The 13,689-nt window shown below is 46.2% G+C and overlaps 2 protein-coding genes across 2 annotated transcripts; one reads left to right on the forward strand and one right to left on the reverse strand.

Annotated features, from left to right (window-relative positions):
- The first annotated feature begins 5,012 nt into the window (after nucleotides 1-5,012).
- LOC100838668 (transmembrane 9 superfamily member 9) lies at nucleotides 5,013-8,052 on the forward strand. Its single transcript, XM_003563277.4, has 7 exons — nucleotides 5,013-5,274; nucleotides 5,383-5,547; nucleotides 5,671-5,780; nucleotides 5,875-5,983; nucleotides 6,085-6,197; nucleotides 6,312-6,465; nucleotides 6,618-8,052. Exons 1-7 carry the CDS (start codon nucleotides 5,158-5,160, stop codon nucleotides 7,773-7,775), a joined length of 1,926 nt encoding a protein of 641 aa, XP_003563325.1. The 5' UTR covers nucleotides 5,013-5,157; the 3' UTR covers nucleotides 7,776-8,052.
- A 1,125-nt stretch (nucleotides 8,053-9,177) lies between these two features.
- On the reverse strand, nucleotides 9,178-13,142 carry LOC100841898 (magnesium transporter MRS2-B). The gene is made up of 5 exons (XM_024456648.1): nucleotides 12,463-13,142; nucleotides 10,337-10,465; nucleotides 9,894-10,232; nucleotides 9,760-9,807; nucleotides 9,178-9,659 (listed from the first exon to the last, which is right to left on the reverse strand). The coding sequence occupies exons 1-5, from the start codon at nucleotides 13,000-13,002 to the stop codon at nucleotides 9,429-9,431; spliced, it is 1,287 nt and encodes a 428-aa protein (XP_024312416.1). The 5' UTR covers nucleotides 13,003-13,142; the 3' UTR covers nucleotides 9,178-9,428.
- Nucleotides 13,143-13,689: the final 547 nt, after the last annotated feature.

Genomic DNA, 13,689 nt, shown 5'->3' on the forward strand with positions numbered 1-13,689 from the left:
AACAAATTTCTATCCTACTATGCATTTCCTTCTCGTTAACTTATTCGAGTCGTACGTTCACCGGTCACGATGGAAAGAGACATCAAATAGATGTCGCAGATTTCGCAGTACGACGTCGTCGATCACCTCCATCATTTCCCTTTTCATTTCTCTCACTCGAACAGTACGCTGATCGATTCGAGCCAGGGATGCACACGGACCGACCGATGTGATGCACGGAAAGCGATCGAGTCCGTCCGACCATCTATCATATCACACGTACGAGAGCTAGCCAGTCGACAGGGTCGTACACTCAAACAAGGCAAAGGTTTACATCTCCAGGGTGGTTTGACCAGTTTGTCACGATCGTACAGCCATGTCGGCCCGGGCCTTGTTTGGCAAATTCAAAAGCAGCTCCTGGTAGTACCGCAAGTGGGTGGTCAGAGCCAGGCCAGCTTGTTGACTGAAGAGACTGACACGCAGCCGCACAGCACCAGCTGGAGCGCAGCTGGAGTGGAGTACTTGACTGCACCTTGTTGTCTCTCTCGAGCTCGAGCTCGCCGGCCCGGACACAGTACTCCTGGCTACTCGATCCAGCTAGCTAGGTAGGGATCGACTGACATGAGTTTACTTCTTTTTCTTGACCGACTATGGTCGTTTATGCAGTATTATACAATTAATACACGTGTTTATATGATCTGCCCTGACCTGCTAGCTCCATTGACTTCTTTGATTTTCGGATCATAGAGTGCATGCCGAACCGACGTCCACGAAATCATAGAAGCTAGGCGCCAGAATTTGCTTACACATGCATGAATCCGATTTTAAAATTGAACTTATTTCGAATCGTATTTGTAGATTTGAAAGGAAAAAAAAGCTTCGTATAAGAAGCCCATGCACGTACGTTATCGAAAACTTATGAATGCTTCGTTATGGCATGTTTTTTGTGGAGTTTGTAGTACTACTTTTTTTACTATTATTAATTTATATGCTGCATGTGTGAAACTAAGTTGATTACTTAATGCACAACAAGCAGCTAAGCTACAGTACGTATCTATCATACGTATGTAGCATTCCCAAATTTATACCAATCCGTGCTACCAAGTTCGTCCGATTAGAATAACTATTATTATCCACAGATCGTAGGAAATGGACGGACCACAATGCTCGACGTCGACCGATCTCGCGCGGCGCGCGCAGCATGCACACAACATGCATGTACTGATTAATTAATGTTCTAATGATTCGCTCGCTCTCGGCGGTGCATGGCCCATGCATGCAAAGCTTAATTGGTTAATTAGTCCGTTGTTAATTTAGGATTGATTAGTTCGATCAAGGTGGTGGTGACCAGGAATTGTACGTACTGCTCATCGAGGCGATGTTTCAGCGTGTGATTGGCTGTCATGCATATATGCATCACCAGTTAAATTCCTTTAATTTGCACGCAATCTCCAAATATGACAAATATATTGTTTGATCAAATATGTTTTCTATGAAGATATATTGTTTCAAGTAAAATATATAAGTTGTGGTGCGTGTTGTACATGCATGTTGGCATTTCTTATTTCTCTAATAAATGCAAGGATTTACAACACTTTAAGTTGAAGTTAAGCTATATAACTAATTAATACACCAAATAATATATAACCATAATAATGCATGCTCATATTTTACTCCAACTCATGCTTTATTCACTTTTATGTACAGTCAATCACAAGCTGTCATGCTGTACATAAACTACTAACAGTTCTCCTGAAGCATCCATGCATACAATAATTTACTCCGTAACAAAAGTTCGATCACTCGCTAATAATAGTCTCAGCTAGTGGATAGGTGTACAGTACCTTTGCTTTATGACCAGGTCGTTTAACTAAACGCCCAAAGAAAGGTGCTCACCTTTAGTTGTACTACAAAACTAATAGGTAAATCAAAAGGGAATTATTAGCAAAACAAATATTTTGAAGTACAGATGTAGATCATATATATACTGCCAATAATTAGTACTTGCTTAACCATGTGTCGTTCATCCATGATCTATGCCTTGCTAACCAAATGCTCTCATCCTCTCATGTCTTGAAACGTGTCCACTTCAAAGTGAACCCTAATTAGTTTCCAGTTAATATATGCGCCCATCCAGTACATATATATGCACACAGTTTGCACATATACATATATGGAGAGCTCTCACGTCACGATCGTACGGCTATCCTTCTCAAAAGGGCCAAAAGGGAATCACCCACGCCATTGGATGACAAGGGTATCTTGTGTCAAAGGCTATGCTAGTATGGAGACCGGGAACTATCTGGACCATTTTGGAATTAAATAGCCTAATTAATTAACTAGCCATGCCTTCTTTTTAGGTTGATGCTATTTCATTCCAACAAGAAAAAATAGCCATCGACAGATCATATGGTGCATGGTAAGATGCATATGCACGGCTGACTATTACGCATTGCTAAAAATTTATAATAGTACTCCACCTCCTACTAACTAAGATTATAGGTAATACGTGCTTGTATTGATTCTTCACAGCCACAAGCTATTCTTTCAAGATAGCAGAAGCATGCAGCACCATGGGTGCTTAAAACTAAGGAGTTCAAAGCTCCATGCATATGGACACAGCATCACAGCTAAGCTAAGCTACCTAGCTAGCTAGCACCTTGCATACTCTCGCATGCATGTGATTGCTGATGCATGCTTAGGCATAAACAAAACATTTCCATTGCATGCTTTGGAAGGAGATAAGGATATGCATGGCACGTACGTGTACTGTTGGTTAGTTACTTAGCGAAAAAGAACAACGGTTGATTAGCCGCGCTATGTATTCTTTCTAGTAGTACTTTGATGGCATGCTAGCTTAATTATGGCATGATTTGACATGCATGCATCGATTGTGTATATAATTGAGAAGGACAAGCAAATCTAGCTAGCGTGCTTGCCAGAGCCTCTCTCTGGACACACATGGATGATATGCACATCAGAAAAGAGACGTACCCTAGCTATAGCTAGAGGATAAGGCTCAAGCTTTCTCGTGCCATTGATGCTTGACGTATCCGTACATATGAATAGAAAGGGGCATTGTGCATGTAGCAGCTGGCAATGCTAGCTAGATGGATAATGGTTTATGTCAATCGATCAGATAAAACAGTTTTCAAAAGTATTTTCCCTGGAATTCAAGTATCATCTCCAGGTATTTTCCCTGAAATTCAAGTATCTGGAGATAGATCTAATACAAAGTGCATTTTCCATTGCATAAGATCTATCTCCAGGTGTACGCGGTTCTGCATATATAGAGACCAATGTCCTTTGCCCCCAAATGGAATTTATTTGCTTTTTAGCTTGTGTTTGGCATAATTGACCTGCTACTGGAGCTGTCTACCTTAGTCGTTTGGATTAGTAGCAAGGATACGTTGAATTTCTGGTGGTGGCGTGGTGCTAGGTTTTCGTATCAAGTTAGCATGTCAACTGTGAGCGCTGACAGTAGATTTCCTAGCACTGCTCAATTAGCTTCCCTACCTTTTCGTCTCCCGCTGTTCTGTAAAAGACTGAATATTTCCGTTTGGTATGAGCGGAAAGGGAATAGCCCGGTTGCTAGTGTGTGTTCGGCATTATGAGTGAGTTGATCAATACTACTGCATGCGTATCATTTTCGCAATCCAACTATTGGTATCAATTTAACTCCGTATTTAGGTTCTTTACGGCAGGTACTTTCAGCGCAGCAAAGGTTCAGCGACTTCAAACTGACGTAGCCCAGCCCATGTGTACCTAACCATGGGGTCAGGCGACGGGCCTTGTTTGTCCTTGGGCTGCAAATTTTTAGGCCAGATCCGGCCCAGTAGAACACGCCACGGAGAACGACGAGGTCCGTCCATGAGTCAACTTCGAAAAAAACTAAACCAGCCCAGTGACACTGAGGCACCAAATCTGAACTATCCTGAAGCTGCTGGCTGGGTGACCTCAGGAGGTGTCTAGTAGAGACAAATGGACTCGGCAATCATCATGAGACAAAAGAAAATGGAAGCTAGTTTGGCAAGAACAGACAATGGATTACAGGTTTCGTGATTGCAGCTGGCAATTGGGTTTGGTAGAAGAGGACAGATCATGCTATTTTTTGGGTGCAAAATGAAGATGAGATTATGATAGAATGGACGTGCATCAGCAAACACAAGTCTTTAGAAAGAAATGGGAATGGAAGAGAGATGTTCTAAACAACCAAATGGACAACTTGGCTTTACTCGTGGTGGCGCGTGGACACGTGTCTGTCAGACGGCGAAGAACTGCAACACGTCCGTATCTCCACTGACGACTACTACTGGCCAGATCATCGCTGCGTTAAGCCGTTAACCAACCAAAGCTGTCACGAATCCTATATTCAGATGTTTATTTAATTCCCAAAAAGAAAAAAAATGTACTCCATGCACACACGCTAGTGGTACTAGAATTACCTAAAAAAATAGTCTCTCAAATCCATATTAATTATCTCAAATTTGCCAAATATAGATGTATCTATGTCTAAAAAGTTTCTAGATACAGATACACATAATATTTCGACAATTAATATGAATTTGAGGAGTACTAGAATTGCTCACTCACGAATCCTTGCCTAGAAAATGACCAGGTTCACATATAAAACATTGGTGCGTCAGAGTCATGCATCTGCACTGCACCCTGAGACAACTCCACCATGTTTGACAAACGCTAATGTAAATTTGATGTGCACATAGAGGCCAATTAATTAAGAAGGAGTGGTAACACAAAAACCGGAGCAAGCAAAGCTCACCTTGAAACTGGAAAACCATGGCGTGATTCCTACTGTTCCCCGTTGACACACTCTTCCTTCCTCTCTCCGCCTCGAGATTCCGTGAGTCCGGTGGCGTGCGGGCCCCGCACCTGACAGCCCCCGGATTCGGGTGGAGGCCCACGCGTCGGCCGGAAGTACGCGCGGCGAGGCCCACGCCCTCGAACTAAACCGCGGCCCAGGGCCCACCAGCCGGCCTCACAAGTCACAACAGCCAACTACCCTGGGCAAAACCAAAACCCCCCTTCTCCCAACCCAAGGACACCCGTCAAGTCCAAGCCAACGCCAGCCGAGACGCTCCGCTCGCTGCCGGCGACGACGTGCTAACCAAGGCTTCTCGCCTCGCGCTCTCCGCCCGGACCCCCGAGGGCAGGGCGACCATGGCGGCGACCCGCCTCCTCCTCCTCGGAGTCTTCGCCGCCGTCCTCTTCCTCCTCCTCGCCGGCGCCGCGCGCGGGTTCTACCTCCCCGGCGTCGCCCCCGCCGACTTCCGCAAGGTCCGTCTCCGTGCCGTACCCCTCGCCCCCTCCCTTCCTTTACCCTTTCTCCTCATGCCTGCGCTGCGTGTGTTTGTCGAATTGACGACATGGGTGTGGGGTTTGCAGAAGGACCCCCTGGCCGTGAAGGTGAGCCAGCTGAGCTCCACCAAGACGCAGCTGCCCTACTCCTACTACTCCCTCCCCTTCTGCCGCCCCGACGCCATCGTCGACAGCGCCGAGAACCTCGGCGAGCTGCTCCGCGGCGACCGCATCGAGAACTCCCCCTACCTGGTAAGTTAGCCTCTACCACGCTCGCTCCAACTTTGGGACGATACCACTTTGAATTGTGCCAATGAGATGCTCTGAATTGATTCCGGAAATAAATTTGTTGCGGCTGGGTTGTTGTTGTTGTAGTTCGAGATGAGGGAGCCTCGGCTTTGCCAGATCGTCTGCAGGACGGCGCTGACCCAGGAAGGGGCCAACGACTTCAAGGAGAAGATCGACGACGAGTACCGCGTCAACATGTGAGAATTCAGATACGCAGATAGATAAATTAACCAACGGAAGGGCTCAAATGTTCAGAGACTGATTGTTCGTTCACTCGCTGATTGCTTGCAGGATTCTCGACAACCTCCCCCTGGTCGTCCCAATCAAGAGGCTGGATCAGGAGGCGGCCACCGTCTACCAGCACGGCGTGCACGTCGGCATCAAGGGCCAGTACTCCGGGGTCAGTAATTCATCAGATGTGTGTTTGTGTCAGCTGCATATATGGATATACGCGTGAATGAATGGATTCTTTGTTTTTTTGGGTCCCATTCCTTGATGCAGAGCAAGGACGAGAAGCATTTCATCCACAACCACCTGACGTTCCTGGTCAAGTATCACCTGGACGCCAAGACGGATCTTGCTAGGATCGTCGCCTTTGAGGTCAAACCATACAGGTTTGGGTGACATCCATCGATGCCTTGTGTATAATGGGACATTTTTTGTTTTGACCGTCTTCATGTCATGGTATCGACTTATTGGCATTCCTCTTGCTCTGCTTTCATGTGTAGTGTTAAGCATGAATATGACGGCGATTGGAAAGGGAACTCGACGCGCCTCAAGACCTGTGATCCGCATGCCAGGCGCCTCATTGTCGACTCGGATTCTCCCCAGGAAGTGGAGGCCAACAAAGAGATCATCTTCTCCTACGATATCAGCTTTGAGGTATGGCCGAGCGTGAACCTGTTCTGCATCTCACATTCTTTCTGCAAACATCTCCTACGATGCCAGTTTTGAGCACATGTTTGCCAGTTTATGCTCTGCGAGGCTCGAGATCGTTCTTGACAATGGCGTCCACGGTATGTGAAATCCTGCAGGAAAGCGATATCAAATGGGCGTCGCGCTGGGACACGTACCTCCTGATGACGGACGACCAGATCCACTGGTTCTCCATCATCAACTCTCTGATGATCGTGCTCTTCCTGTCCGGGATGGTGGCCATGATCATGCTGCGGACGCTGTACCGCGACATCTCCAAGTACAACCAGCTGGATACCCAGGAGGATGCGCAGGAGGAGACCGGGTGGAAGCTCGTCCATGGCGACGTCTTTAGGCCACCGGCCTACTCCGAGCTGCTCTGCGTGTACGTTGGCACGGGTGTCCAGTTTTTCGGCATGCTGCTCGTCACCCTGCTCTTCGCCATCCTTGGGCTGCTCTCGCCGTCAAACCGGGGAGGGCTCATGACGGCCATGCTCCTCGTCTGGGTCTTCATGGGTGTGCTCGCCGGGTACTCCTCGGCACGCCTCTACAGATTGTTCAGGGGGTCAGAGTGGAAGAAGGTCACGATCAAGACGGCGTGCATGTTCCCTGGCATCGTGTTCGCCATCTTCTTCGTCCTGAACATGCTCATATGGGGCCAGAGGTCATCTGGCGCCGTGCCGTTCACCACCATGTTCGCGCTGGTGCTCCTCTGGTTTGGCATCTCCGTGCCGCTGGTCTTTGTCGGGAGCTACCATGGGTTCAAGAAGCCTGCCATGGAGGACCCGGTCCGGACAAACAAGATCCCACGGCCGATCCCGGAGCAGCCATGGTACATGCACCCCGTCGTGTCGGTGCTGATCGGCGGCGTGCTCCCCTTCGGTGCGGTGTTCATCGAGCTCTTCTTCATCCTGACCTCCATCTGGCTGCACCAGTTCTACTACATCTTCGGCTTCCTGTTCCTCGTCTTCCTCATCCTGATCCTCACCTGTGCCGAGATCGCCATCGTGCTCTGCTACTTCCAGCTCTGCGGCGAGGACTACCAGTGGTGGTGGAGGTCCTACCTGACGGCCGGCTCCTCAGCAGTGTACCTCTTCCTGTACGCCGCCTTCTACTTCTTCACCAAGCTGGACATCACCAAGGTGGTCTCCGGCGTGCTCTACTTCGGCTACATGCTCATCGCCTCCTACGCCTTCTTTGTCCTCACCGGCACCATCGGCTTCTGCGCCTGCTTCTGGTTCACCAGGCTCATCTACTCTTCTGTCAAGATCGACTAGAACCTAAACTAGCATTACAAGATTGGTTCCGAGTGACCACCAGAGATGTAATAGAGTAGTAGGCAGGCAAATCAGCTCTGCTTCTTCATCCGTTTAGGGGATTCCCAGTTACACTACAGTAAATGGGTGAACTTCTGGTGTGTTGAGCTTACATGTGTATCTTTAGTTCCTTACGTTACATACAGCACAGCTAGCTCCTTGAACTCTGATGGTAATTCAGTGTTTCACAGAATTTAACCAGATTCAGTAAACAAGACACTCTGTTGAGTGAAATTCATGCCATGTTCCTCACGGATAAGAAGGTACAACAGAAACAAACAACATACGATTTGCACAACATGGAAGGAACACCCAACAAAGGGAAGAACTTATTATGATGGTTACTGGTAAGCAACCTATGCTACTCGGCGTACGCCTCCTGGGACAACAACGGCAGCTTCTCAAGGGCGGTGAGCCGGACGGTCGATGTGCCTCTTCTCCTTGGGCATGAACATGAGGTAGCCGAGGGTGCCGGCGACAAGAAGGCCGCCGACGGTCATCGTAGTAGGGCTGAAGCGGCGCAACGGGCTGGACGGGTGCGTCGCCGATGATGACCCGCGCTTCAGAGGGTCGTCTGCCATGGATGCCCAAGCCTTGATCTCCGGCCACATGACCAACGATGCTTCCTCCTCCTCCTCTGGATGCCTAGTTGCCTACTCTCTAGGACGAAGCTTTCTCTATCTCTTTTGCTTGCTCCGGCGTTGTGGTGAAGTGCCAGCAGAGAAGGGAAGACGCTTTATTGTGGGCGTGTTAAGCGGCGAACTGGAATGCATGAAAGGACACGTGGGACGTACCGTGGCATCGTGTCACCGCCACGTGGTGGGGCTTAGCTGATCTCCGGCTACTTGGCCTGCCGCAGGAATGAACTAGAGCGACCTAGATGCAGTAAGGAAATCGCCTACGTCAGTTGGCACACAGAGAAGCCAACGCCAGCACTGACTCTTTGCCATTTTGCATACATCGATGGGATGAACTAGCGGGAGCACAGATCGCATACGTATAAACATTACAGAGTTGCCTGCAGTTAAATTCCATGCGCCTGAAATTAAATTTCTTGTTCGCCGGAAAATACACAACTGACAGCAATTTACACTGTAATTGTAGTGAGATGGTGCTGTGAAGCAACATGTAGAAGCAATTTTAGTCTGTGGGATATATATTGAGTTAGGCGTGTGAGGTGCTTGAATGTTGATATACGTTCTAAACTGAAGACTTAGGAGTATTAAAGACCCGCGAGTCGTGACTGTCATTTTAAATAAAATTCAAGCAACTTATGAATAAATGTCCTTAAAATTGATTCTCCTACACGGAACTGAAGAAGGCCATATATACTCGACATGCATAATTACAGTAAGCTATGCCCTTACGACAATATTACCTCTTGTAATTTCTTTTAAGGAAACTGCAAACTGAGACACTTAGGTACCGTAGAACAACACTTTTCTATAATACCCCGTTTACAGCAGTACGGAACATATGTTTTCATTAGATTTTCCCCGTAGGTATGCTGTAAGCCTCTAGAAGAATGTTAATTTACATGAGTTCGAGGCTTTTGATCAAATACCTTAACAGAGAGAGTATAAGTTTTGGCCCACCTTATGCGGAGCTTATATTCTACAGGGGCATCAGTCTCTTGTACTTGAAGAACCAGACGAAGAAGCAAAAGATGAAAGCCCCAACCACTCCAGTAATGATCAGGACCCACTGGAATGCATTCTGTATGCTGAAAACCGAAGTCTCGAAGTTCATCCCAAATACCCCCGCGACCACTCCAAAAATAGCGACAACAAATGTTGCAGTTGTTAGTAGAAGCTCAAACTGGATCAGCTGATTCCGAACATTGTCCTGGGAGCAACGGGAAATTCAACATCACTCAGTTACTACAGACCAGCAAGCAGCAGTAGTGCATAGCTTGAATGAGAAGAGTAGAGATATGTTGATGTACCAGCTGAATGTTGATAAAATCTTCCGTGTCATCGATATACTCCTTCAGCTGAAAGAAGAGACAACCAACCAGTCACCCTCAACTTCTAGTAACAACATGAAAAAATAACAAGACACTAGAATTTGAAAGATTACCGAAGTAAGCTTGTTAAGAGTGCTGTCAATGACTACAAAGTATGCTTCCAACAACATTTCCAGTTCTTCAATATGTTCTGTCACTGTGTTATCTGAGCTCTTCACACTATCATGTCTACTTCTACACAAGCTGAATGTTTTCTCCAACTTCCTTGATTCTGTGGGTGACGAGACTGGAGACACGGGAGCTGAAACTGAAGCCCCAGCACCTACTGAGTTGTAGCCCAGCAATGACTGATCACCAAATACGGATGATTCCATCCTCATCTTTTTCTCCGTGAGATACATCTCAGCCATATCTCCATCATCATCCATTAGCTGTTCTATTTCATCCCTGACCTATTATTGCAAAGACAAAATGGAAATTATGCAACAGGTCAAAACTTAGAAAGATGATCTGAAACCAAAGAAAGAGAAGCAGGTTCTGTTAGAACGCAATTTACCTTCTGAACTCTTCTGGTCAGAGCAACTAGTCTACTTTTTAGTCGCCGAACACGTTCCAGATTTAGAGTACTAATTTTTGACGTCAGCTCATCAAGCAATGGATATGCTTCAATTTCCAATTCTGCTGCCTGAGAAAAAGGCAGAAATGCAGATTCAGACATGCTCCGATTTGAAATGATATCAGATCATCTATTTGCATAAGATGTGTCATTTCCAAAGAACTTGATGAGGTAAGAACAAGGCTGCTTCTTCGCAAAAAAAAAAGAGGACAAGGCTGCTGACTGCAGAAATGCAAAATGCATTTTGATAGCTAAATAATACAGTTCCACAGCCTATAAGTGAACATGAGCAATATATGGAGAGTCTCAAACAGTACGAGCTGTACAGCTTGGAATATGTACCACTTTCTACATGCTAGAAAATTCAGGACGTTGGATCATAATCATTTTCAGGTAATGGTTCTTGTTTGCAGCTTTTACAAAATAATATTGTCAATAGTTAAATCCTGTGATGTCGTGTTTAGCAGCATGGTTGCGTTTTCAATGAACTACTAAGATGATTAATGTTGCATACATTCGTTAATTATTTGTTACTTTTTAAAAGCAAAAGAAAATTACTATATATCAAAGCATAATACATCCCAAAAGGCCAAAACACAGTGGATGGTTATGAATAATAATATTTGAATAATACATACCAATCCTCGCTGGGTTTGTCGCATTTGTACTATGCTGAGGAATCATGTAGTTATGAAGAATATTTGCCATCTCTAGTAAATCTTACTGTCATGCCCCAACAGATATGTTCCCATTAATTTATGTACTAACAAAGTAATAGGTTGAAAGTGGTACTTAGAGAACCAGAATGCCAAGCGAAGCTAAATCTGCTCCACGTCTCCTTGCAAGGTTTCAAATACACCAATGAGGTTATACTCGCCAAAAAAAAAAAGCTTCCAAATTTGCAGCTACGTGATAGTCAGCGTACTTAATATTGACGGGCTTACTTTCAAACATGGAAACAACACTGACTGATCTAACAAAAAGAAAGCAAAATTGTAATCGGTGGAAAGCATTTATGTATAGCCTGACTGTTCAGAATAGGAGTCTCTAGTCCCATATGATAGCCTCATAACAGTCGAAGTATCCAAATAAAACTATAACCAAGTGGCACAAATCTGGCTCAATAGTAAAATGCCACGTTGAGATGGTTCAAGCATAAGCATATGAGGTGTATTATCCATTTTCTGAATAAATTTGTCTGTTGTGCTTAGAACAGTTAGGCAATTTTAGTGTAATGAGTGTCAGTCAAGATTTTAACAGAGAAAGCATCATGTTTTGGCTATAAAGGGCAGGAGGCATCAAAGGGAACACCTGTAGAAGGAAAGAATATGCACATGGAAAGGTGGTGAATGGTGACTTCTTAGAGAAGAAACTGTTTGCAGGATCTTATTTTTCTACTAAATTTGCACCAAGCTAGCTATTATCCTCTTAAAGTGACAAATTTCTTTCAAAAACTTAACCCGTGATAACCCTATCTCTTAACACCGAGTGTCTAAGACTAGACAAAGATGCCCAGACATTGCCTATTATGACGACGTATCTAAATGGAGCCCCTTTTCATTTAAAGATGTATTACAGTGAACAGTTTCCTCTTAAACCTCTATTTACACATTTAAATGGTTAAATCATCCCCCTCCTAAAAGCATCAATACAGGAATGTCCAGATTAAAAACATCAACGGAAATGTGACAGCCTGAAATTGTAGTTACAGGTGCAGCAGACTGATGCCAACTAGTCCAAAAGAAGGGAAAAGACAAGAGCCACAACCATCAGATGTAATTTTGATCCAACTGCTACCAAGGAAACAAATCTTTGTGTCTTTGGACCAGAGGCATTGACCCCAAGCATTTCTGCACCATGGTACTCCACACTTAATCTCAAATTCTCAATTAAACATCGGATGAGCTTAGCCCACTCCAATTCAACTATCCAAGTAAAATCACAGTACTCCAGCAATTTTAGACAATAGTATGTGATCCTCCTCCTACCATAACTAAGCAATCACAGCAGAAGCATGTATACTTTATGTAAAGGGGGAAACAAGAAATCCTGGGGCGCGTGGGTACCTGAGAGTCAAGGAAGGAGCAGGCCGCCTCGAGGGCGAGCTCGAGCGCCCGGAACTCAAAGGGGAGCTCGTCGCCCTCGGCGCGCTGGAGGAGGCGGCGCTGCAGCTCGGCGGCGTACTGGAAGACGTAGCTGTCGAGTGAGTTGAGGAGGAGCACCTCGTCGGCGGTGATGACGCAGCGGATCTGCTCCAGGTTGACGACGATGGCGCGCTCCCTCCCCAGGATGGTGGAAGGGTACACGAAGAGCGGGTCGAGGAGGCGGAGGTCGCGGGCGGGGAGCTCGCAGCGGCGCATCATGGTGGCCTTGTCGACCTCCAGCGTCTGCACGGAGGCCGTGGAGGCCTCGACGCGGATCCAGCTGCGCGTGCCGCCGCCGCGCTTCTTGAGGTTGGGGACGTCGAGGCCGCCGGGGAAGCGCGGGCGGCCGCCGTGCACGCCGGAGGAGGAGACCGAGGGGAGGGAGGGCGAGGAAGCCGAGGCCGCGTGCGACGGGTACGCGCGGTGGAGGAGCGGCTGCTTGACGGCGTCCGCGGCGGCCATGGCGGCAGCGGCAGCGGCGCGCCGCCGAGTGATTGGTTTGCGGCGATGGGCTGTGGGGTCTTTTTTGCGGATGGGCCCCTCGGGAATCCGTAATATGGAAGTGGGTTCGCGCGAGCTGCGGTAGTTGTGGTGGCGCTTGTCTCTGGATTACGTGTGGTTCTTCTTGCCAGACTTTATACTCCCTACATTTTTTTTCAGAAACATGGCTGCCGTCATGGACTGATGTGTCAGTGTGTCTGGTTTCATCGGGAATCAAGTTGTTTAGTTGGCGCATAATTAAGAAAGTATTACCAAAAGATGTTTCGAGTTTGTCAATATTTAGATGTATCTAGATGCGATTTAGTGTATAGATGCATTTAAATTTAATCAAAATTGAGACATCCTTTGTTGGACGGAGGGAGTATATGAATTTGATTTAAAATTTAATGTAATTGCACCTATATCCAATCTGATTTCTTTTAAAAAACATCATTTTTCTAAAATTATCTCTCATTCTGTGAATCTACCTGATAGACAAACAAGATTTTTGAATCTAAAATTTAAATTCAAGTAAATTAAACCATTTAATTTTTTTGATTTCATTATGAATGAAATGCAATAAGTGCCGCCAAATGAGCTGATAGAGTTCTTCGATAACAATTTTCGTTATTGGTTCAAAAGAAAGTGCACATGATCAAACTGAAATAA

This window comes from Brachypodium distachyon, chromosome 1 (genome assembly GCF_000005505.3).
Source record: "Brachypodium distachyon strain Bd21 chromosome 1, Brachypodium_distachyon_v3.0, whole genome shotgun sequence".
Lineage (NCBI taxonomy): Eukaryota > Viridiplantae > Streptophyta > Magnoliopsida > Poales > Poaceae > Brachypodium > Brachypodium distachyon.